At 37.9% G+C, this 25488-nt stretch overlaps 1 protein-coding gene across 4 annotated transcripts in view; it reads left to right on the top strand.

Annotated features, from left to right (window-relative positions):
• Nucleotides 1-25488, top strand: part of stxbp5a (syntaxin binding protein 5a (tomosyn)) — a 98456-nt gene that overhangs the window by 2670 nt on the left and 70298 nt on the right. For all 4 annotated transcript variants that reach the window (XM_041976039.1, XM_041976038.1, XM_041976037.1 and 1 more), the window contains exon 2: nt 47-144. In XM_041976039.1, coding sequence (XP_041831973.1) covers nt 47-144 — 98 coding nt within the window. The remainder of the gene's footprint in view (nt 1-46; nt 145-25488) is intronic.

The following is a 25488-nucleotide window of genomic DNA, read 5'->3' as shown; positions in this document are numbered from 1 at the left end:
TTATGCATTCATTTTTTTTTATTCCCATGCCTCTGCACATCTCCAGACTGTTCGTCATGGCTTCCCCTATCAACCATCATCCATGGCTTTTGACCCTGTGCAGAAGATACTGGCCATCGGGACCCAGAGTGGAGCTCTGAGATTGTATCCTTTTACTTGCCATTGTGCTGTTGTAGGTACCTGTAGCAGCTCTTTTGGGTTGCAGCATCTCTGGGAGGCATAAGCAGGTAAGTGAAAAGTTGTCTGAGCTGCCATAGTCTGACGTAATGTAAGTTGGTTGGGTTTCTGTTTAGTTTTTGAGCTTGCTGAAGAGTTTTCGATGGGTTTACAGAAACTTGAAGTACTCTGTTTGCTGGTGAAACTTGAGCATCAGGAAGAAAAACTTTGGCTTGTCTGTGCATTTAAGTCCAACTTCCAGATATTATTATATGGCAACGTAATGGTTAAACATCAGAGCAACAATAACATAGATTCTACAGTCTTTGAATACCTCATTTTAGCTACTTTTACTGGCATCTTTAAACATGGCACATGTAGAAGAACGTGTCGCAGTTCAGCACAAGACTCTTGTGTTGGTTGTCTTCTAATACAAGAACATTTGCAAAAGCAAGGACAACAGCTTGCAGTGAAATGACACTGCAGGGAGTCATATAGCTGCAGAGAAGCCTACAAGCTTGCCTTTGCAATGCTACTTTTACTGGTCCTCTGTGTTCTCCTGCCTGTCCAACAACCTTCACCAGCTCATTACAAGAGCCATCCGCCTAGATGTCCCTCTTTCCCACCTGCTGGCAGCCATGCTTGTGACTCAGTCTAGTTCCACTACATGCCTAAAATAAAATGAAAACATGGTGGTTAGACAGTGTACCTATTTTTTATGTGTTCTCTTAGACTGAGTGAGTCAGCCGACCACCTTTTGGTGAAGTAACTTTTGTGCCCAAATTTGACGCAAACCGTAACCTGTCAGCGCTACATATTAATAGACAGAAGAAGAAATCCCTTTTCTGGTAGAAGCTCTATGTTAAGGCTTCTGTAAAACTGGCACATGAGCTTAATGGGGCTTATCTCATACTTGCTGGTACATTCCTTCTCAGAATAAGAAAAAGCTCCAACCCAGAAGTCTGTCACCAATCAGCTTAGAGATCAAAATGTATTCTCCATCAGATTATCCTAGGGTAGTTTCCTGCCAGCTAAAACTAGTCACTTTGAAAGTGAGCGAGCAGAGGAATCTCTGATGTGTTTGAGTGATGTAGATCACAGTCTTATCAGATTCAAGGGAAGGTGAATTGGAAGTCATATGTCTTCTGTGATGCTGGTGGTTATTCCCTATTATTTTGCTGTTTAGTCAGTCCTGACTATTTATCTGATGACAGTGATACTGTTGTGGCGCAGATGAAAGGGATGTGATGGAGGTTTTGTAACTCAGTTTTTGCGTTGTTGCACTGTAGCATGTGAGCTTTTCCCACCAATGTTTTTTTTTTAGCTAATATTTTATCCGCTTTCTGTTTTTATTTATTTATTTAAATGTGTCCTGGGATGAGCTGTTCCATCTCTTAGATAGACATCTAAGAGCTGGAAGTCATTATTATAGCAGATAATGGCTTCTCATGGATAATAGTGTCCGTACATGTTTGTATGTGTGTTTATTTGCTCGGTTGGCCTGTCAGGACATTTGGCTTCACCGCTCTCCCACAGAGGATTTACAGGAAGTGGCAGATCAAGGGCCTCAGACTGGCAGTGTGGCAGATGACTGAGAATTACAGGAGAAATGGGACCTGTGATACATGTGTGTCTACCCTCTTAGGATATGTCTGATCCCTCTAGCCACAAAGCCAATCACTTAAGTTATCCCCCTAAAACTATCCTGTGTTTGATGCACGCCACCGCATCTGCCTCTGCCTTCACTGTCCAGCTGGGAAGATGACAATGTCCCTTTGGTGTTGTCTGGAGGAGGAGAACAGAGGCATAGAGACAGTAGCTGGCAGAAGAGCCTGTGGAGAGCGCAGGGCAATATAGTTGAGGGTGAGCAAAGAGTAGGGAAAAGATGGGAAAGGCTGAGGGAAGCAGGCTATCCCTTTTTCAAGATCTAATGGCTAAGAATAGAATCCTTATTGATCTGTGTGTGGTAATGCACTGAGTCAGATATGCCCAAGTGCACACACACACACACTCAATTGTTTTCTGCACAAGAGCTCGGCAGTAAAAAGAAGTCATGCGTCTTTAGAAAACAGCTTTTGCTGCACAAGCAGTCACCTCATATTAGCTGTGTAGTGTAAAAAATAAGCAGGGATGCTGTGTGCTTAAGTGCTGCATAGAGTGTTTTTTGGTAAAAGTAGGGTAGCAAGAAGGCAAATGAAGCTTTCAGCTTTCTTGTTTGATTATCTATGATTTGATGGCCGTACTAAACAAATTTATCTGCACTGATGCCACATGACACCAAACACTTCGGGGCATTTGTTGTCCTTTAGTTTAGATGGATTCTTGAAACAGAATGATGTTGACAACAGATCAAAGAAAGAAAAAATGATGTTCATAGGCCATCAATTTATTGTTGTTGCATGACTTGGTTCTTGGTAGTGATGTTAAATATAATCAAATCAATAATCATTTTGTGACAGTTAATGATATTTATGTATTTTTTCAGATTAACTTAAGAGCAAACATCATTCATAGATAAATATCTTTATTAAAACTATTTGCAATAGTAACAAATGGCAACAAAAAAGAGGCAGAGACACGGATGTAAACATAGCATATTAAGTTTCTATCAACAATTTTCGAATGTCATGACCATTTTTCTTTCATACAATCATACAGTCCTGTGTGTGTTTGGGGGTTTGCTTGTGTATGTGTTTCCTTGGTGGTCTGCAGCTGTGTGTGTCTGTGTGTAACAATGTCGGCGACTCACCTCTTTACTGGTGGTGGCCAAAAGAAATGGCAGTACCATAACTCATAGACTCTCAGGAAGGCAGCAAGACGCAGATCAATAGATCAAATTGGCAGTCTGTGCTCTGCTAGATTATCTCATCGACAAACGCAAGACATCATAGCACTCACACATCCAAATGTGGGCACACACACACAGATGCACACATAAAAGGAAAGTTATTATTTCAGGCTAGACATTCGGGGGTGACAGACATAACACACATTTGTGCATTCACACATGCATGTGGACATTTGTGAATGGGTTATGTAAATGTTAACGAAAATGCCCACAAATATTGAAAGTGTGCAGAAATACACTAAAGGGTTTGTACATGCACAAAAACTCTGGTGCACACATTTACAGACAGCTATGCACGAACACGCACATGCACGCACGCACACACACACACGCACACGCACACACACACACTGGCTTTGCAGTAACTGCTGGGACTGACAGTAGCCCTGTGCAGTTTCTGGTTGTAGCACAGATTGACTGTGACATATCTTCATCATTAATCTTCCTTGTGATTCACTCAGTATCTGTGCTGCTGTTCAAGCTTTTCCTGCAGTTGCTGGAAAACTTCACTGAACCATGAGCTTCTTTACTGGATGGCTGAATGAGACCAGGTTTAAGCTTTAAAACAGAAATTGGTGCCCACAAAAGAAATGTGTAAGAGAGCTTCACCATGTGGTTTCATACAGCTTTGACTGGAATTTGCTGTTTTTCTAATTTCCTGAAGGGTTCTAAGGTGGTATTAGCTCTGGCTGAGCAGTTCACAGAAGCTAATAACAGTACAGAACCACCAAAATGTTTTTTTTTTTTTTTTATCTTTATTTTCCTTTGACTCTTTTTTTAAAGCAGTATATAGCTTAAGAATGGCATCATCATTATCATTTCTATAATAATGATGATGCATTTTGAATGATCACAGTGAATCTCTAGATTTTTTTTCTCTTTATGTCTGCAGGATCTCTCAGGATAATTTGTTCATGTATTTATTTTTCTACTTTGTCGCATCTTTCCACTTCTTGCACTCTGCTCATTTGGATTTTCAGCTGCAAGCTTAATCTCAAAGATTGCACTCCATAGAACTGAATAAGATCCGGCGTTGTGTGCTTGTGTATGTGTTGAGTTATGCAATGTGGGCAGAGCGTGGCACTGCAAAGTCTGAGCTGATTTGAACTGCTGCTGCTGTCAGTTTGTTGTGTGGTAAGAGTACAAAAATCTAAAGAGGAGCAGTATTGTAGGAGATCAAGTAATTAGTATTTCATCCCAGATGACCTTGTTTTGCTTTCACATAAGTGGAATGAGGATTTTAAAAGAGCAGGAAGAAAGCTAGAACAGAAGTCATATTATTATTAGTTTAATGAGTAGATTTGTGTGCAAAGATCTGCTGGTGAGTTAACTTTTTTTCTTCTTTTTTGGGTTCTTAGAGATAGAAAACAAATTTTGCTGCATTCGTTCCACAACACTGTAGTTGCAGCGTCTCTCTGCTTAGTGTCCTGACAGTTTGCCTAAATGATTTTGCCTTGACAAGCACCAAGTGTGTTCAAAGTTAAGTCTGATGTTTTCATAAAGTTGTGCTGCAGTGTTGCTTTCCAGGGATGATTCTTCTACACCAGGGGTAGCCAACGTCGGTCCTGGAGGGCACCAATCCGGCAGGTTTTCCAGATTTCCGTGCTCCAACACACCTGACTTAAACTAACAAGTCATTGTGGAGATCCTTATAGGCTGTTGGATCCATTTAATTTGAGTCAGGTGTGCTGGAGCACGGAAATCTGGAAAACCTGCCAGATTGGTGCCCTCCAGGACCGACGTTGGCTACCCCTGTTCTACACTATGTATGTCTTTATGTTCAACTTTTGTGGAGTTGGTTAGGTTTGACCAATGGGACTAATGTGGGAATGAACAAAAACTCAGGAATAAGGAAGAACATCTTGGTGAATTAGTATACTCCAAATTTAAAGATTTATATATATATATATATATATAATTTGTATTTACTTGTGCTTGATGCAACATAGAAGCATTGAATACAGAGTAGCAATGCTCGTGACCTATGCACTTATTATTCCCAACAAGTCGACTCTTAAGTGTCTCAATGTAAATACATTGGTATGAAGTTGGTTGGAGAGCATAAAGAGGCTCATACTGTACAAGCATATTAACTGGACTGGATAAAGATAAGCAATAAATATAGCTTGCAGGAGGTGATCTTTGACAGGACAGTTGGAGACGTGGAAAAGATTAAACCTTTTAAATGACAAGATTTTCAACATTAATGAAGTAGCAAACAGCTGCTTGCTATATGAGTAAAAAGATGAGTCAGCGATGGAATTTATGTCATGTGTGCCCTTTTGCAGAGGGAGTAATCGAACCTCTCCTCTTTATTACATTCTAAAAACTAATTATATACAAATTAAACAAAAGAAAACTGCATATTTTTCCTTCTGCTTTCAGTCAAACATCAGCTCAGGGAAAATGTCTAAAGCTCATAATATAAAAGGAATTAACACCATTTTTAAATGTTGACAATATTGATATTGAAAAGTTAAAAATGGCAAAAGACAAATTCCTGCATTATTTACTATTTTGTATTAAATGAGAGTTAAAGGCACCAATTTGCCATCCTCAATACCTCTTAATCCCACGTTACTGAAGTAAATTATTTGTGGATTAAAGACTTTTTTTTAACTGCTAGCTAGCTTTGTTTGTCAAACAATAGATGTTCTGTATATTAAAGCAACATTCCTTTAAAAGGTGTAAAATGTATGTTTTTGAGTAACTTGGTCTAGTTTAATGCCTCAAGGCTCTATTTTTATAATGAAACACTCCCTTCTGCAGCTTTAAACTCCTTTTCCACAGACTTTCTTAATACCTTCCAAATCCAACCTCACTTTTTCCCAATCTTACATAAATGTTTTGGGGTAAATGCTGCTAATCTCTGACAGTTAAAATACCAGGGAAGTAAAGTGTCACATCAGACCCCTGAGTGTTGCAAGTTTGCTTTACTAAATGCTCAGTTGCAGACTTTAATTTTTTTTTTTCTTCTCATGAATATTGCATTTCCTTCACTTTAACTGGGGCTTGACTTAAAACTTGTTTGTAAACCCACAGACAGCTGGCCATAGTGGAGGTTCAGCTGGAGATTTTCACCTGTTACTGACAATACCTCCTTGTTGTTGATTGTTCCTAACCCTGCACTGCATACCTTGGTATATAATATTTTTTTATTAGTATTTATTATTGGTTGCTATTGAATGAAATAATTAAATTATGGACTATCCCCCTCAAAAAAAGATCTTGTTACAATTATGTAAAATCTTTGCATGAACCAGAAAAACCCCACATGGGGCTTTGTTTCAATAGAAACTGCGATCCTCCTTATTGCTCAGCAGGACTCCATTGTAATCATTCTACCTTGATCCCTAATCAATCTTGATCACAGATTGATCTTTTCAGTAAGTGCTGTGTTTTCATAAGAAAAGCAACCAAAGCTTTTGATCACTATCTTGTGATTTATGAAAGACTTTACTTCACACAACTGCCTTTTCAGCATTTCTGCAGCCACTTGTGAGCGCCACGTTCATACAGTATTGATTTGCACTCGTATTAGTACAAGTCAATATGCTTCTCTAATGTAGAGGCGTTCTCCTAAGCAAAGGGTTTGACCGCTGCTCAGTCAAGAGTCAAATTTTCTAAGTAAATACTGTATCCTATACACTATTGGATTTGTTTAAAGTCATTGATTTGGGACTTCTCATGTAGGACTTCTGATACTCTTGCCTGTGGTAACATTATGCCTCTTATTGATTTCATCTGTAAGTCTGAGGCTTTCATTATCTTGACACTTGGTGAACTCCCCAAGGATCAAAGGCTGCTACCTCAAAAATCATTTAGACAGCAGTTTCCTGGCTATCAAAACAACTATTCCAGATTGCCCTTTGTCCATAAAAACTTGTTGCGTTTGGCAGATTTGTGTACAGGCTGTTAATAGTGACTTGTCTTGGGTAAATAATGAATTGTGCTGATCGCTTGTGCCTGTCCAACAACATAAATATCACCTCATCAAACATGCTGCAAATCCACCATCTCATGAAAACATCACTGTCACTGAACAAATTGCACATGACATCAACAGCGAATGACCCGTCTGAGATGATTTAAAAAGCAGTTTTGAGGTTGAGTGGAATGCTGTGTCTTTCTATTAATTACCTTAAGTATGAACTGTGTGAACACATTCACTCTGGAGTACGTTCATATTCTGGAACTTTCTATATTCTCTGCTATCAGGAAAACGAAAACAGAACTGATATATAAAGCAAGTGACAAAATGAATAAAATTCTGTGTTTGTTCTCAAGGTGACCCGACTGAATCAACTCTTTGTTTAAATGAAAGCACTTCATTTGACAAATTAACAAAAAAAAAAAAAAGTTAAAAATAGATTCTTGCTTGACTAGAAAATGAACTATAGTGGTTGAGACTTTGTGGGTTTGCTTAAAAATTGTTGTGTGGGTATGGAAGTGTGGCAGGGTTGAGTCAAACTCCTGCTGTCAGGTTGCCACAGTCCCTGTGGTGCTTGTAAGGGGACTGGCTTACAGAGAGCTGTGAGGTACAAAGATTTTGTCGTCTCACTTTTCTCACTGCCTTTCATGTGACCTCCAGGTCTCTGCAGGGCCATAGTATTGTTCGCATAAATGTCAATGTTGTCGAGCAATTTTTCCCTTCTTGAATCTATAAATCATCTTCCCATGAATGATTGTTACATTAGTTTAGGATTGTAGAATCTTTCTAATTCCAGATTTTTTTTTCCTATCCTGATTCTCTATGTCTCATTATTTTTGTGTAGCTGCTGTATGTAATCCTCCAGCCTGGATCAAGTGGCTCTGCTCCCTTCCTATTAATGTTTCATATGTTTTCTCTCGATTTTGTCTTTTTAATATTATCCTCTCCCAGATGCGTTAGTCAGACTTTTAGAGGCTTATATTTAAAGAGGTTGTGTGTGTTTTTTTTTTTTTTAATACTCTTTTCATGCACTCTAAACACAACCACGATAAAAACAATTCAACAATTAATTCAGTCTTACCAGTTACACAAAATACAGGTGGTATTAATGAGAACCATTATAGAGGCATTAACATTATTAATAAAAAAAAAATCATTACAGTGAGGCATGCCAATGTGTAATGACTTTGTATCCTGTGTAAGAGATATTATTACAGTGTGCCAGGTTCTATTATGATGAGTTATTTGGCCTAAAGTAGAACCTTTTGGAGATCCTTCGGTTTCTCAGATATTTTGTGCAGTACAGTAACATGCAATTGTTTTTGTACACACTTTAAAGTGTAAAAAAAATCCAAAAGGCCTAAAATCCAATAAAAATATTATAATTTCAACATTTTGAACAAGATTATAGTATTATTTTTCTACAATATTTTATGAAAAATGAAAAGGACAAGGGAGGCATGGCTTTTTCACAGCCATGGTTAAGAAATTCAAATGTGTTAGGGTTGTATTTACACAGAGCTCTTCCAAATGTTGTTCCAACAATCAGCAGTCTTAGGTCTTCTTATGCTTGTCTGTTAATGTGATCTCCACAGAGCAGGAGGAAACTATAAGGGAAGTATTTTAAGGTATTTTCTTATACCTTTACAATGGAATGACAATATAGTGGAGGAAAAAACTGCTTGTTGGTCTGCTAGAAATGCAAATATAAACTTTCATTTGACTGCAAAGGATTTCTGGATACTTAGGCAGAATCTGAACTGGTCACTTTTTTAATTATAAAGCAAGGCAGTGAATGGATTGAGATTTTAAATTGTGTTGGAGGCAGCTGGTAAAGGAGCTGGAATTTGTTGATAAAGAAATTAAGAAATGACAGATAATGTATAGGCTGAGGACTAGGTTTAGGCCTGGGAGACAATAAAACCAAATATCACATCACCTGTAATGTTGATGGAAAAAGTAAAGGATTGTACAGTTTGTGTGTGTGTGTGCGTGTGTTGTGTTTTTTAAGTTTTTATTTATTTATTTATTTTTTTACCCATTTCTATGCAGAACATCCAAAGGCATGAATCCTTAGGTCTAACCTGAAGCACTGATGACTGGACAGAACCAATAAGAAGGCAGTCTCAGGTCACCATGACTACCAGGCAATTTGTGCACACGCATTTAACGATTTGTCTGCATAGAAGGCTTTTTGAACACAAAACTAATGGATTTCTGTGTAAAATATTTTTTTTGAGTTTTTGTAATTTGTGCATTATGAAATTTTTATGTGTGTAATTTTAAATATTTGTGTGTGCACAATTTGCAAGGACCCAAAGTTATGCACATAATGGTTTATACGGTTTACAAACCATGTCTTACACATACAACTACCTGAAGTTACACACAAATTTGTTAACACAGTTTGCAAATCATTTATTACACACACACTGACAGAAAGTCGATTCTCTCTCCATATGCATGCTTGCACTCACCACCTATGCAATAATGTCTTTCTGAGAAGCTCCATGATTGTAGTCTAACAGGTGTGTCAAGAGACAGAAAGGATTGTTGTTTGTTGGGTGCAGGAAACAAACTGTTAGTGGCACATAATGGCCATGAGCTGTGTAAATGGTTATGACCTTGCTATGATCCAGATGCTCCTGCCCTGTCTGCAAGGTCTTGAATACACAGGCACATGCACTCACACACCAACAGGGTTAACACCACCGTCACACACAAAGGAGGAACTGATAAAGGTCCCTAAGGTGCCACACCTTGAGGGATTGATTATCACCATGTTTGTGTGTGTGAATGCTTGTGCAATGCTCCTGTACACAGACAAAACTGTATGTGAATTCAGCTCAATACAAACACTTGGTCTTTATTGTTGCCTCAGGTTTCTATAATTGTGTATTTAACCTCTGCATAACCTCAACATCAAAAAATTTATGCCTTCATTTTTTTTTTTAAACATTTTCATTCTATAAACGTTTAAGTCCCAGACATAATTTGAGTTTGACTGCTGTATTTCATGGTCTTTACCTTCTTTGCAAAAGGCTAATTTTAACATTCTTAGCTAAACCAACTCCAGCTGGAGAATATTAGCATCTCTGTCAGCTGTAGCTAACAAGCCTAGTCTACAAGTGTGGCCATGTGGCTAATGTTGCTTACAGGCTTAATGTGGAATACACACTTGAACTACATGTTAACTTGTAACTATTTTAACTACAGTTGGTTCCCTCAAGCCATTACTAGGACTGCCCTTCTGTACTTGCAGCACATGCAACTTGTTGCACAGTAACTTTTTATTTGTATGCAAAGTGCTTTTTTTAGGCAACCAGATGTTTTTTTAACAGTGTTATAAGCTGAATCTGTTTTTGTGCAAAACATTAAGTTATAAAAGTAATAGCTAAATAATTTCAGAATATGCAAGTACAGTAAAACATTGAACATATGGAAAAAGCCTGAACCTAATAATAAGAAACAGAAAATAAAAAAAGAAAACAAACAAACATTTTGTTGCTTTATAAGGTGTATTTTCCAAAAGTGCTAAAAACTTTTAAATTTTTTTATTTTTAATTTTTGTTTCAGGTTTTGTATTGGTTTCCTCTTAATTTCTGCTGGATTTTTTTTTTTTATGTGATTTGTATTCAGTTAAATAATTTCTATAAAAAAAAATTAAGTGAAATAACTTACTCTATTTTTGACTTTTTATAAAAGAGCACGTAACAGCACTTGTAAAGCAGTATATTAATCATGGTGATGTCACCATTATTTAATTTTATAATTAATGCTACTATTATTTAATCGTAAACATCACTCAATATCGCCGCTTCATGTGAAATATTATAAACTTTATCAGCAGATCAGCACAACTTCTGCATGGAATGAAAACAAAGTTACACAACTTCTGCGTGTTTTCACTTGTGTTGCTTTGTTTGGTTGTGAGAGGGCTGCTGAAGATGCTGCCGAGTTTTTCCCTCTGAACAAAGTGGTTAAGACATCCTTTTTTTTTTTTTTTTTTTAAATGGGTTAAAGGGAAGAGAAAAAAATAATAAAGCTGTTATTGTGGAGGACAGCTCACCAGCCTGTAAAGCATGACTTAAAATCCATCCAATACATTTCACCACATGTAGGATAACCAGCAGCTTTTTATGCCAAAGGTAAATGCACAGTAGTTCGGTAAAATTGCACTAATATTTATCTAATGTAACACTGAAATGAAGTGTTATCGAGTCATTTGCTATTTTGCAATTATGTCCGACTCAGGTTGGGTCTTCGAGTCCTACAGAACAATGTGAAGCTTTTAATGAGCGTTAAGTTATACAGACGAAAAAAGAAAATGAATTCTATACTCAGGTTGAAAAGAAATGTTTAAAATAATTTTCAAATCGCGTCCAGCTAGAGGTCCTATAGCCATGTTTTCCATATTTCTCTGAGAGAAATCCATAGTTAATATGTAGGATTTATTCTTTCCACAGCAGAGGGGATGTATATGGGATTTACTTTACTTTGTTCTATTATTTTGTTATGTTGAAAAGCATGAAAAGATAAAGATAAATAAACCTAATAGACATATAAGGAGTGTTGATGGGATTTTGCACATTATATTGTGAAATGAATTTACACACAATTGTGATCATTATAAAATCATGATTTTTTCTTTGACAATAATCGTACCAAGAAAATCTGTAATCATGACATCCCTATTTAACAGTTCGATACTAAAACAACCAAAACTTTTATATAGCACAGCAGCTTAGAAATGCATTCAGAGTATTCATTATTTTTCTAGACCACCTTATTCATTTTCTGTAAATCTGTGAAAAGGTTGGGTTCATCTGTATTTCAAAGATTAGATAACCAATGTTATTTATTCATCAGGTAATGTATTTCAATGGAGAGAGTACTAATGGCTGTCTTCAACAAAAAGTGTTGCATAATGGATTGTTTGTACCTTTTGATGTTGCTTCAAGAGCCTGACGAGAGAGAGAGAGAGTACATTAGTCAACAGTTCTCCTAACCATTGGTTTTTACCACTTGGTTCTACAGGAGTACAAACAATCTCATTTGTTGTAGAATTAAGCAACCTGAAATTAAGGCTGCAACCACATTTTTGCCTCTCTATGTATGTATGATGAAATTAAATAACTTTGTGCTACTCATGAATGAAAAGTGCTTTATAAAAAAAAAATGATTTGAGATGAACACAAGGTATGATTTTTTTTTTTTTTTTATGTAAACCCTAACCCCCAAAAGTTGGGATACTGTGTAAAACGTAAAAAAATGTTAAAAATTGTTAACAAAACAGAAAAGATACCAAATATTTTAATGAGATATTTTCTTCTGTTGCATGACAGATATCTCATCCTAATTTGATGGCATCAACACATCTTAAAAACGTTTTGGGGACAAAAGCAACAAAAGGAAGAAAAAACAGCTTGAGGGAAATTTTTACAACTAATTAAGTTAACTGTCAGCAGATCAATAACATGATTGGGTCTAAAAAAGATCACCTTTGAGAGGCAGAGTCTCAGAAGTAAAAATGGACAAATGTTTTAGTGGAGCAAAGTCAGAATAATATTGATATAAAATTGGGTCTTTGAATATTCTACCATCTATGGTTCATAATATAATAAAAATGCTCTGAAACAAAGGACATAAAAATAAATCAATATTAGATGCCAGTGGTCCTTGGGCCCTGCATTAATACTGAAATCTGTCTTGGATATTACTGTTTCACCAGGTTGTTATCAAATTCAATATGAAGTAATATTTTTTATTAAATGGTATAATGTCCTACTTTTAACATTGATATGTTTTCTATTCTCTTTTGTAAGTTAAATATTGTTTTAGATCAGCCCTCTCACTGTAACACATCATTGTTGCTGCAGTTTGCAATGGAGCAGGTTGTCTGCTAATGGAAGGGATTTTTGTTGATGTCCAGCCCCTCCTATGTACCTTTTGCTTTGCTTTGGTTAGTGTTAGGGGTGTGAATGGATAAATGAGAAACATGGTAACGCACGTTGAATACTGCAAAGGTATATATATTTTTATGTAAGTACACAAAATGTACCTTTTAACATGAGCTTAAATCATTATTTTGTTGCAAGCCTGCAAATGTCTAATTGCAAAGCCAAGCTGGTTTTACTGCCAGTGTTGCTGACAATGTTTCAAAAGCCCCACGTGTGCACCCAGCATCCACATTTGAGTCCAAATCTAGCTTTTACTTCAGGGGAAGTTGGTATTTTTTCTGTTTTCTTAGGGAGTGATAATGTGTGAAGTTTCAAAACATTTTTATTTTGCATACCCTACATAATAAGCTGTTCCATATGGGTTAGCTGCACTTTGTTTGATCAGAGCCTTGCACTGTCATATTCCACTTATGTTTCCCTCAGTTGACAGCCAGTCGTTGGTCTGCAGTGTTTCTGTGTTTTCGTTTCCTGCTGACAGCGACATTTTAAACAAATGTTTGGAATTTTTTTTCATCTGAGGAGAGAGAGCTCTAAATATCCGCTCAGTGACTTGAGCCCTGCTGCTGCCAGCCTAAATAGATGGCGTTTTGTAATAGACTTAGCCTGAGTAAAGGCAGTTTCCTAAACTTTAGTCGACTGAGGCTGTGATTCTGCCCAGGACTTGGCAAAACCCTTGCCTGTCAGTGAGACCAATGCAAATCTTCACATTGGCCGGTTGCAGTCCCCCTGTTGCTTCCTCTGTAGACTGCCCTTTAGTATGCAGTCATGACTGCCAGCAGGAAAGATGCACACATGTGTCACTTGGCATGATGACTAAGGCTTTAATGCTTTGCCACATGGCTGTTGTGCACACAGCCCTCCCCCTCTCTGCAGCTCTCAGCCTGCTAGTGTGTGTGATATAGGTCTATATTAAGTGCATAGGAGTTAATGTTCTGTGTGTGGTTTAAAAAAAAAAATGGCCGTGGGGCTGTTGCCCTGTTCTGTCTGAAGCACATTGTGGTTTATGTTGTGATGTAAAATATTGGAATGATGGGGGTAGGGCATGAAGGTTGAGACAAACATCTTAGTACTCAAGGCAAGGCAGGGAGAGGAGGGGGTTTTGTCCAGAGACAAAGCACTATGATTTGTTGTGCATGTTTGCTTTAGCATGATTCAGTGTGACAGATTCTGTAAGAGGGAAGTGTGCTATGATTTTCCACATCACTAGAAACCACACAAAAAATTCAAGCATTGTGCAAAGCTGTAAAATCTCAAGTGCTGTAGATGTGACCTTGGCTTAACATTCATTGCAGCACAAGCAAGGTGAAATCTCTGCAGTTAAAGGAGACAAGATGGCAAGCAACAGGAAGAATTATGGGATGACATCATTGCAGACTCAAAGTTGTGTCTAAGTTTAGAGGAGAGAAGAGGAGGAGGAAAAAATAGAGGAAAATAAAGTGTACTGTAGGAGTGTCTGCACATGGAGTGGAGCCATAATGGTTGCAGCCATTCAGCTCAGTGACTCAAGCCCTGGTGTTGTGTGGGTGGGATTTGCAGAAATCGGAAGGGCAACAATTGGCTCCTGACCTAACCGTAATTAGACCGCCGTCCAAGCAGAAGCCACCACATGTTGGTTGTTTGTCTACTTTCAAAGCAGGAGTCAGACCCCACCATTTCCCTTCTCTGTCAGAAAAAGAATGGTCTCTGTGAGGGAAAGGACATACTTGCAGCTTGTGCATCATCACTTTGATTTTCAGTGATGAAGCACCTAATTTGTTTGATAAGCCAGAAGCATCTGCCATCCCCAGACACCAGTGGGAGTGAATGATGAACAGACAGTGGGAGAGGTCTCAGCCTGCCATGCCACTAGGCCCCCATTAAGCCTCAATCCGGGACTATTGGCCTGATTTCTCTTCCCGTCTGGTGCTTGGCAACACTTTTGCCATCACATTAGAAGCGGGTGTTGATGAGAGCTGATAACATGATAAGAGAAGACCTTGGTGAGCACATTAACAATTGTTGCTGCTGCAGATTTGACATTATGACTGATGAGGGAGATAACCCATGCTCTTAACCATTTAAATGATAGATATTATAATAAGAAGTGAGTTAAAAGGTATTTGTCATTTTTCTGCCCTTATAGATTTTTTTTCTATTTTTTTTAATTCCTTCTCACAGGCTCTGGTAGTTCATATCATACTGATCAGCAGCTGGACCCTGGTGCTCATTTTTAGAAACTGTTGCTACAGTGTCATACATTTTTAATGGCCAAGGCCATTGTAGCAGTCTGTAATTATTCTATTCTGTGTACATTTACTGTCTGTGTTGTGGTTGTACAGTACATATAGATTCTTTGGTAAGCCTTTTAAAGTTTTCAACATAAACACAAATTTCTCTCATTAAAAGTAAACTTGGTGTTTAAAAAAAACAAAAAAAAACAAAAAAAAAAACAAGGGCCCATTAAACACAAGTATGTATGCCCATCAGACAGCTCTTAGTCTTTGTGAAATTATCCTACAAGCTTGGCACACCTTTTCTTTGGAAGATTTTCCAATAGTTCTTGGCAAAATCCTTCCAGCTCCACCAGTTTGGAAGTGGTTCATTGATACCTAGCCATTTCAGGTCTCTCCAGAGATGCATTCCTGGGTGTATGCCCAGACTGTGACTGAGTGACGCCAGGAGTTTCAGAGTCTTCCCAAAGTCATTCCTTTTGAAAGCATGCTTCAGGTCATTGTTGAAATGTAAGTCTTTGCTTCTGCTGGAGATGCTGAGTAGTCTAAAAAAAGGGTATACCTAAATATTGTTTTATATTTTCCTGCATCCATCTTTTCCACATATCCAAGCCGTGTTACAGAAGAAACATCTGTACAGAATGATGCAGCCACTGCCATTTATTTATTTATTTGCATTGATTTGTATAAATGAGATGTTTTTTAGTTCCTGATGTCCTCCATGCATGATGCATGAGGATGGTCTTAGTGTCATTAAGATATAAAACTTTTGGCAAACTCTCTGCAGGCCGCATATTTCCTTTGGTTAATTTTCTACTTTGGTCTGGCCACAGTACCATAAACGCCTGATTTGGTAGCATGCTTAAATTATAGTTGTCCTCTAAAGTTGTCCCATTTCCACAATGCAACACTAAGTCAGACTGAAATGGAATCTTTTGTCATTTCCCTGAATTTCAAAGCTTGATTTTTACCCTGACAACATCAGCTGTAAGACCATATGTAAAAAGGTGCATGTGTTTTGAACTGTACCGTTCCTTCTGAACGGTTTATCCCTGAACCTATATATATATATATAGTATGTGTATATATATATGTATGTATGTACTATGTACTATGTACTTGCCATTTGTGTGAGTTTCCTCTGCAGAGTGTGCAAGCCTGTCAGTCTATGCTTACATTCACAAGAGGACTTCTGTTTCCATTTGTGATTGCACACCTTTTTGTTTGCTACTAATGTGATGTGACAGCTTTGGGATTCAGACACACTTGCTGAATCATTTTGAATCAAAGTTGTGGGGCCCAGATTCCCAGTGGTTTTGCAAATAATGCCACCATGGCTCCTGTCCATCCCTGCAAAATTAATCTGAAGATTTGCCGAAAGGGGGGGAAAAAAAAGTCTTGGATTGAATAAAAAGTCAAACTACATCAAACATTTTACATTGCCATTTTACAGGGACTGTCAAGTGAATGCAAATTTAATTGTCATACCGCCCACATCCAAATGAATATATGTATGGGAGAATGTGATTTCTTTCCTCACCGTATCAGTAACTCAATCACCCCGAGCGTGCGTTGCCATGCTCCATCACATCACTTTTTGTGGTTTTTGTAGTAAAATGGCCCCTTTTGAAAACAATGGTTTTAGAGAAATTTCAGGGGATGGAATTAAAAATAGCTGAACTTCTGCAAAACAAGAGATGCCCACTTGAATGAAAACCTGTTTCCAAGTGAGGGATTTCTTCAGAAGTTTAAATACTAACTCAAAGTTGTATAATTTTTAAAATAACATGGAGACTTTAACAAGATCCATACACTCGCAGTTTCAGCTTTCACTTAATTTTACCTTCCAAATGTGAATAGATGCCTTGTGGTCACATATGTCACATACATCTTTATTATATGTGTGTGAGCCTTGTCCAACTGTTGTGGTGCAGTGCAGCTCAGAGGACTCAACAGGTTTTAGAAGTGGTTTTACTGTGTAGTGTGGTACTATTGTTGTTTTATGTATGAAAACATGCTTACCATCTTGAGCTTCTTGAGCTTTTTTTTTCTTCACTGGAAATTTTCAATAATAATATCAATGCTCACTTTAATCAAAAGAGATCCATCAGGATCAAGAAAGGAACCATTCATTTTTCTATGCTTTAGCATCATAGGGGTGCTGGAGCCTGTCCCAGCAGCTCTGGACAGCCTGGACAGGTCACCAGTCTATCACAGAACCACTACAGAGATGAACAAGACAAGCAACTATGGTTGCTCTCACTTACTTCTGGGCTGAATTTAGATTTTCCATTTAACCTGACATGCAAGTTTCTGGACAATGGAAAGAGGACCAGAGTATCTGAAAACCTGAGTCCAAGGATCAAACCAGGAACTTTCTAGGTGTGAAGCAATAGTGCTAACTACCAAACCACCGCACAGCTATATTCAAAGCAATATGCCTTAAAGAAATCAGAGACATAAAATGCATTGCTTCATCATTATATATCAAGCAGAAAGAATATTTCTTGCAGTTTAATTCACCTGGGCAATATTATGAAATTAGTAATAATCTTAAAACCTAATCCAAGTGAGTTCTTTGGCTTTATATGGCAAATTAATGGGACATATAGTCATGACAAGCGATCCAAAACCAGGATTAGCTTTTATACAGTAGTTTGTATTTTGCCGTGAATGGCTGGACTATACAGAAGGGGAAAAAAAAGCCACTTGGGAAAGACGGGGGCAAGTGTCTTAGCTGTGAGCTGAAAATCATTTGCAGAGTGAATAAACATATGTTTACAACGGTGCAGCAAGTCAAGAATGCTCTCCAGGCTGTAAGCAAATATTTTTCCTTGTCTTTGGTTTATGAGAGGACTTCATGGCTAAAACCTCAGAGGATTCACAAATAGATACAAACTACTTGTAAAGTTTGAAAACAAAAGAAGATGGTGAAACAAAGGTCCATTTCTATCAAAATGCCAGAAAAGAAGCGTATGCAGAAAAGTGGAACAGCTCACCTGTCAAAAAAAACAAAAAAAACAACCCACATAGGACTAGCAATGGAACAATTAATATTAAGATATATCAATGATTTCACTACTGATTATAAAAGAAATAATATATGCAGAGATGTAACATCAAAGTTGAAGATAAACTCAGACAAATCCAACAAACAACTTTTCAAGGTAAACCAGCAGGATATCATTGGCTGAGACAGTCACCTGCTCTCAGCACAACATTTACTGAAGACAAAAGTACTGTAAATGCACAGTGTCGCTACAGCGAAGTCTGTGAGCGTCACCAGGACAGGTGTGTGCAAAATGTTTTCCACAACATATTTAATATAATCACATTTGACACAGAAGCTTTGGGCACTACCTGTTTTAAAAGGCCAGCACTTTTCACACAGGTCTCGAAATATTCATACAGCAGAAATTTTGCAATTAAATAAAGAATCTGTCACTTTATTTCGTAGTCAAGATTCTAATGCAGGAAGCTTAAGGAACAACAAATATGTAACTTAATGCATTTGACACGCTTATTGCTTCCTCCTAGTCTCTCTAGATAAATGGGAGGGGGAAGGTACTACAATAGAAATATGTGTAGATAATTCCAGGAAAAGGGGGGGGGGGGGAAGTGGATTGATGCTCCAAATAAACCTGTAGACGCACAGAAATGAACTCAGGTGCATACACACACACACGCACATATTTTGTTCTAGTTCAAAAGAACAGAATCAGTTTGGTGCCAATGCATAGGGGTCACCTTTCTGCCAATCACACAGCTCACAAACTGGTTGTAAGTTAAAACTCTCGTGTGTGTGCTCACAGGTGTGTTCTGAATAACAGCACAAACACATGTTGGCTGCGCGGCAGGAGTCCTGGAAGAGCGATGGAGTTAGAGGGAGGAGGAAATGAGAAGAAAGAAGGATCAGACAGAGACGATGCAGATAAAAATGACAGAGATGGTACGAGCGAGAGAAGCGGCGAGGCGACAGAAGGGATTAGCAGCAGAGCGAAGAAGATGCACGTTCTTTTTTCTGCTCGCATTTCTTTCTCTTTTTTTCCCCATCTCCCACTTACTAAACACACTTTTGCTTAACACACAGAGATAAAATAGAATACATCCTGGCCTGTGCGCCCTCCGCACTGCGTGGCACATGTCTACAAATACACACATTTACAAATGGGGACAATCCTCTTGACTTGCGTAACTGCCTTTGTTGCACTCTGCACTCGCTTCAAACCCCTCCCCCTAAAAAAGCCTGTACATGATGAGTGATGTGATTATGCGCAGGTCTGCCTCATCTCCATCCTCCCTTTTTTCTTAACCTGTCTGTTATATTCTGTAGCACTATATTATAAAAAAAAGGAAAACACATACATGTAAAGCTGGTCTAAGAGTCATACTGTAGATAGACATTTGTGTTGCACAGATGGAGAGATGAATCATCAAAGTAGGTGTTTATGCAACTGTGGATCCTTCTTTTGGTATTAATTCTTTCATTTACATAGAATATATTACTTTTTGATCTCCTGATTTTTTTTTATTTAAAACAATTAGACCAGTGCATCACTTAAATCCTCTCAGTTTCTGTTTTTGTAATAAAAACACTCACATACTCAAGACTCTTCTCTTCTGGGGTTTTTAATCATTTTAATAGAGGGATTTTCTTAGTTGTACAGTAAGTGTGACCTTGCATGGTAGTTGATTTCTTTGCTAAATTATGATCATAAAAGATGCTATCTAGTCAAGCTCCAAGCTTCTGTGGCTGACTCCGTTTTGGATTAATCAGTGTTCAGTACTGGCAGCTACAGATGAGTTTTACTTGATGAGTAGCTCAAAACCTTTTATAACAGTTTGATCTGAACTGGGCAGTAGTTCTTGATATGAAAAGGGCAACACAAGGCATTTCATGTTGGAAAAGATATTTTTGCTTTTCTCCTGATTGAAAGATGATTCATGCAGTCGTCTGCCAAGTATTTTTAGAAAGTGCTGCCCTCTTTCCAAACACTCTCCAACTAGATTTCCAAGATGGATTTGTATAACAACCCATCCATGTCAAGTAAGATCTGACCTAAAAGAAAAAAATCCAAACTCTTTCTAGCCATCCAGAAGTTATTTTTCCTGATCTTGCCTGTCATTTGACTTCACGGAACCTGTAGATGCTAGGCTAGGTAGTGCTACAGAGCAGCTTAGATATTTTAGTACAGCAGATGGTCACCAACATGGGGAACCTTAAACTTTGGTCTCTAGTTGAAGGACACCTTTCCTACTGTGAATGCCACCCTGCTGGCCTCATTATGTCTGCATGCTAGCTCACTGGTTGTCTCCAGTTAAGTGCTGGGAATACTCGGCTGTCTGTCTCGCATTAATCTAAGAGCAAAGGGCAACACTAAGATTAATATTTTATCTGCTGTATGACACTTGGCAAGATGCCCTTCTTAACTGGCAAAGTGACAGCTATACGCTGTAGCACTGGTGCCTAATTAACCCTAAAGCAGACACAACAAAATTCATGCCAGCAGGAAGTGCTGCACAGAAACCTCGATCCATCAGCCTGAATACATTTATTGATTATAGTGTTAAAGATCTCTTAAGTGCTATCATAATGATATGTTATTTCCTCTTTTTCCTCACCATACTATTCATTGTTTCAGAATAAGCTGCTTAAGAAATCCATGGTCGGGTAGTTTTTGCCCTCATTTATTTTGTAAGTCAATTTTTACACCCTTGAGTAACTATGATGTGCCTATGCAGGTAGTGAGGTGCTACCGCATGCTTGGCAATATGCTGATCTTTGCTTTACAGCCAGCTCATAGGCACCTTGAAAGTGAAGCCTGGCTCTGCAGTAGTTGGCACATTCAAACATATTAGAGGCCAACAGTGGCTAATCTCCCATGGTCCTACCTTTGAAAAGATTTGTTTGATATCAGTGCCAGGGAGTGAGTTTGTGTTTGTGTGCAAATCCAAGTCAAAAAAGAAAAGGGACGAGGGAGAGCTCACACAAACAATGCAGTGCACTTTGATTGCTTTGGGGCAGTGTGGGGACTATAAGTCTGTGCTGGTTGTAAAATAACTCTGGTTTTGTAAGTAATTTTTCACTGTTTAGATTAATGGAAGCATTTCACTGCTATTGGAACTCGTATAAAAACTAAGGCTCGTGGAGCCGAGTGAATGTGTTAAAGGTTAATTTAGCATTAAGTAGCATTCTAATAAAATCTTTTCCTCCCTACCGCTTTGGAAGGGTAATACATGAAGCGATCTAAATGCATATGCTGGGTCCCATTTGCCACATCCATTATTCATAGACAAGAGAAAAGGGAGTCACAGACTTTTAGTCTTGCAGTTTCTTGTGCATCTCTGTCCACCCTCCTCTCCCCTCTCTTTTTCTTGGTTAAAATACAAGGTTTAAATGTCCACATGGGTTCTGTCTTTAAAATCATTAGACTATTTTCTATTTTTTCCCCTTTTTTTGATGACCTGTTTTTTGTTTTTTGTTTTTTGTTTATTTTTTTAACTAAATGTCTCAGTTGTTGGAGTGATGGATAATTAATGATACAGAGTTGAATTCCTCTGCTTAACCATAGTCCAACAGACATGATGATTGACGTGCCAAAGCAAACAAATCCAGTCTTCTGCTGCATCAGAGTGTGTGACCAGTGGGATTGGCATTAGTTTTCTGACTGCTGCAGGAAAGAATCTACTGACGCTAATGGTTTTGATTATGTCATCCTGTAACACCTAGTTCTTCTTTTTCTTTTTTATTATTATTATTATTTTTTTTTTCATATAGAAACAATCTTCCTGTTTCATTTGTGTATATGTGTGTTTTACCAGACAGTAATAGATGTGAGGAAGCTCATACAGAGAAAATAATAACTTTTTTTAAAATCATATATACCCCTAAATTTAAATTTATCATCAATCTCTCATCTAATATTTTCAATAATTGCCATCAACAATGATAATATACTTAGATGATTAATTTGATGAAAGTAAAATCTTTTAGTCTCCTCTTCACCCTAATTCTGCCTGTGTCGAATGTTTAATTGCTTGGACTATCTTGGACAGTAGTTTATGGACTGAACAGCATGTTTTCATAGTAACTGTGTTTAATATTTGCAGTTCTGTGTCACCAGTGTGCTGGATTAATTTGGCAAGAAAAAGCAAAGAGCTCTCTATAGAGGGTATTGCACAGCCATGTCTTTGGAGACCTGAGGTTCATGTGGTTTATTTTGCTTTAATACATTATCAAGGATTTCTGTTGTTACTTCTGGTGGTTTCATAGTGAACACACAAAAGGTGTGTCCCAAGAGATTGCTTGAAGATGTAAGCAGCAAACCCAGTTTTAAATATCTTACCCAGTAAGCACTTACCTTAAGATCTACTTCTGAGAGCTAAACCCAGCTCTCAGGATCTTTTACTATATTGACATCCTCTCACCAGTTTCCTCCATATAGCTGTTGTTAGCAGCAGGGTGTTTACAGAGACAAAACTGTGACAAACTGCAGAAATCTTAGAATTTTTAGCAACTAAAATTTTGATTGAGTTAGTGTGTATTTTGGACTCAGTCACCATGGGCCTAGAAAGAAATTGGATGTTGCTCTTTATGTCTGGGATCCAAACTTTTGATATCTTGGTGGCGTTGAAAGTGAAGCAGTAGATAATTTTGCTGAGCTCCAACACTGAAAGGAAAAAAAAGCAATGCAAATTTGATAGGAAATATATGCACATCAGCTGACATGAAATCAGAGTGCTACAGGTGAACACGTGGTTCCAGAAGTGATGGGTTAAATCAACTAACTCTTAGGTATTATGGTTTTCAACACAGTAACAATGTGTTCGCTGTGATGCCAGCTATTTCTCTCATCTACTCTCTGAATGTTCCCCAGATACAGAGGCACTCACAGCTGTAAGACTCACCAGGGATGGGAGAAGAAGATTAAAACTACAGCAAAACTAGAAATCATCAAGGGCCTGTTTGATGCATAATGCAGAGCAATCTGGAACTGTTTACTTCTACAACAACCAGTCGTGTACCATAACAATTTCCTTTTTTATACAGTATGTTGTTGTTTTTTTTTTTTCCTCATGCACTGACATGCTTGTGGGAAAGGCTAAATAAACAAGCCTATGCAGCCATGGTAAGGTGTAACAATACAGAAAACCTTTATAAAAGAAAACAGTCTAAGTCTGCACAAAATGTTCTTAGCTTGGTGTATACTGTCAGTCAGTTGTTCAGAAGTGTATTTATATCTATGATGGTGGCTTACTGTTATGATGCCTGGCAACTGTTGGCGTCAGCCCTGTCCTTTGGCCCAATCCTAAACTAAATGCATGCCCAACTTTCCAAGTGTTTAACATGAACGACAATGTCCTCTAAACTGCAAAAAGGTGCTAAAACCAGTCTGTGCTAATGTAAGAATATACTGAAGTAACACAACATGGCAGATTGGAAGGAAAATGATGCCTGCCTTGTGTAAATAGAAATGGTGTCTATTTTTACATAATTCTCCTCAAATGACATTGCGGTTTAATAGATATCCCTAAATGCCATACATTATCCATTTTACTGCTACATAAATATTTGGTACCAGTGCAGCCCTATTGAAGATTTGAAAAATGAAGATTTGCTGCATTTAAAAAAAAAAAAAAAAAAGTGAACATGAGAATCTGTCAGACAGCAGCTTTGTCCTTGTGCTTGTCCTTGTGCCAGTACTCCTGTTGAATACCTAATCATCCTGTACCCAGCTGATAAGTGCCATGTAAGATAAGGGGAACACAAACAAGAACATACTGTACCAACTTAAATCCAATCATGTACATAAATGACCTCTAGTAAATGCATCTCGTCTCCTGTCCATCTATTCATCCTTATCCAGGGTCAGGTCGCAGGGGCAGCTGCCTACGCAGGGAAGCCCAGACCTCCCTCTCCGCAGAAAATATTAGAAAATACATTTTAAAAAATACAATCCAGCTCAAAGCATCAAATTACACTTATGCCTGTGATATATGAGGTCTAGAAAGTCAAGTGACTTGTTTCTGGATCCAGTGTCTCCTTGCTGGTTGGTATTTATCCAGCTATTCAGAGTTTGTCTCTTCTATAGTCATTTATTCTAATAGTATGTAGCAGTGAAAGGAGCTTTAATCAACAACAGTATATATCTGATGTTACTCATTGAAATTGGGGAATTCTGGATTACTAAAATAAAAATCACATTGAAATATCTGTGTCACTATCGGCCCCTACTTCCCATGACATCCCATTGGCTTTTTGTTTTGAACTAGTTTTGTATCACTTCAGCAGAACTTATTTCTTTTTCTGCTGACTGTCACATTAATCTGAAAAAAACTATTTAACTGTTTGACAGAAAAAAATATGTTTTATCAAATAAGCTAAGGTATAGAATTATGCAGATTTCTATAGGTTTCTTTTGCATTTATGCAGCATCTCCTCTTTTCTGGTAAGTACATTCCTGTCACTTCCCCTCCCAGCTTCCTACCTCTCCTCCATTTTCACCTATTCCTACCTTTTTTCTCATATCTCTCATTTTCTCTTTTATACTTTTTGCATGCTTTTGCAGGAGATATCAGGCCACAAACAGTTCAGCTGACTCATCGTTTATTCCTATGCTCCAGCTTCCTTCTTGTCCCTGCTTCCTCTATGCTCCCAGCTTCCTTTACTTGTTCCCACCTTCAATTTCTACAACCAAAGAATTTTCATTCCCATTTCTTTCAATGAGTTTATTCTGTTCCTTCTTCCTTCCTTTCTTCATCTTGTTTCTGGAGGATGTGCAGAAGCCCAGTTATCCCGTTAAAATTAGATGATGTCCGAGGTCTTTAACACCCTACTACTTGGCAGAACTGGCCATGCTCCAACAACCAACAATCCACATTATCCCTACAGCATGGGGAAGACACATTTGTTACAGCGTATCACCCCTGTGGCTCCCTCGTCTACTGGCTTAGACGTGGAGAAATTTCTCGAGAAAGCAGAGATTTCAGTACAACTAGCCACAAACATTTTTGTCTCAGCATTGTACTTCATCATAATCTGAGGGAGATAATATGCTCGTAGGGGGACGGTGGCTAGTTTATCTTCCTCTCCACAAATGTAGTTTGATTTAAAGTAATTTTTTTCAAATTTTTTTTTCTTTATTCATTTGGTGCCTTTTATGAATATGCATCTTTGGTTCAAGTATCCTTTTAAGTATAGTATGTTTGTGTATGTGTGTGTGTGTGTTTTCTGTGCATAACAAAGCTTTCCAAGGTGAGTGTGTGGAAGCTGAGGCAGCGACAAATACTTAGTGGCCCCAACACAGTTTAATTGTTTTCCTGCATAATAAATCAAATGTGTCAAGGGGGATTATTTATACAAGGACTGCGTTAAACAAATGA

This window comes from Melanotaenia boesemani, chromosome 22, assembly GCF_017639745.1.
Source record: "Melanotaenia boesemani isolate fMelBoe1 chromosome 22, fMelBoe1.pri, whole genome shotgun sequence".
Classification (NCBI taxonomy): Eukaryota; Metazoa; Chordata; class Actinopteri; order Atheriniformes; family Melanotaeniidae; genus Melanotaenia; species Melanotaenia boesemani.
Note: the sequence above shows the minus strand (reverse complement) of the source record. Positions and strands in the feature narration are given on the sequence as shown.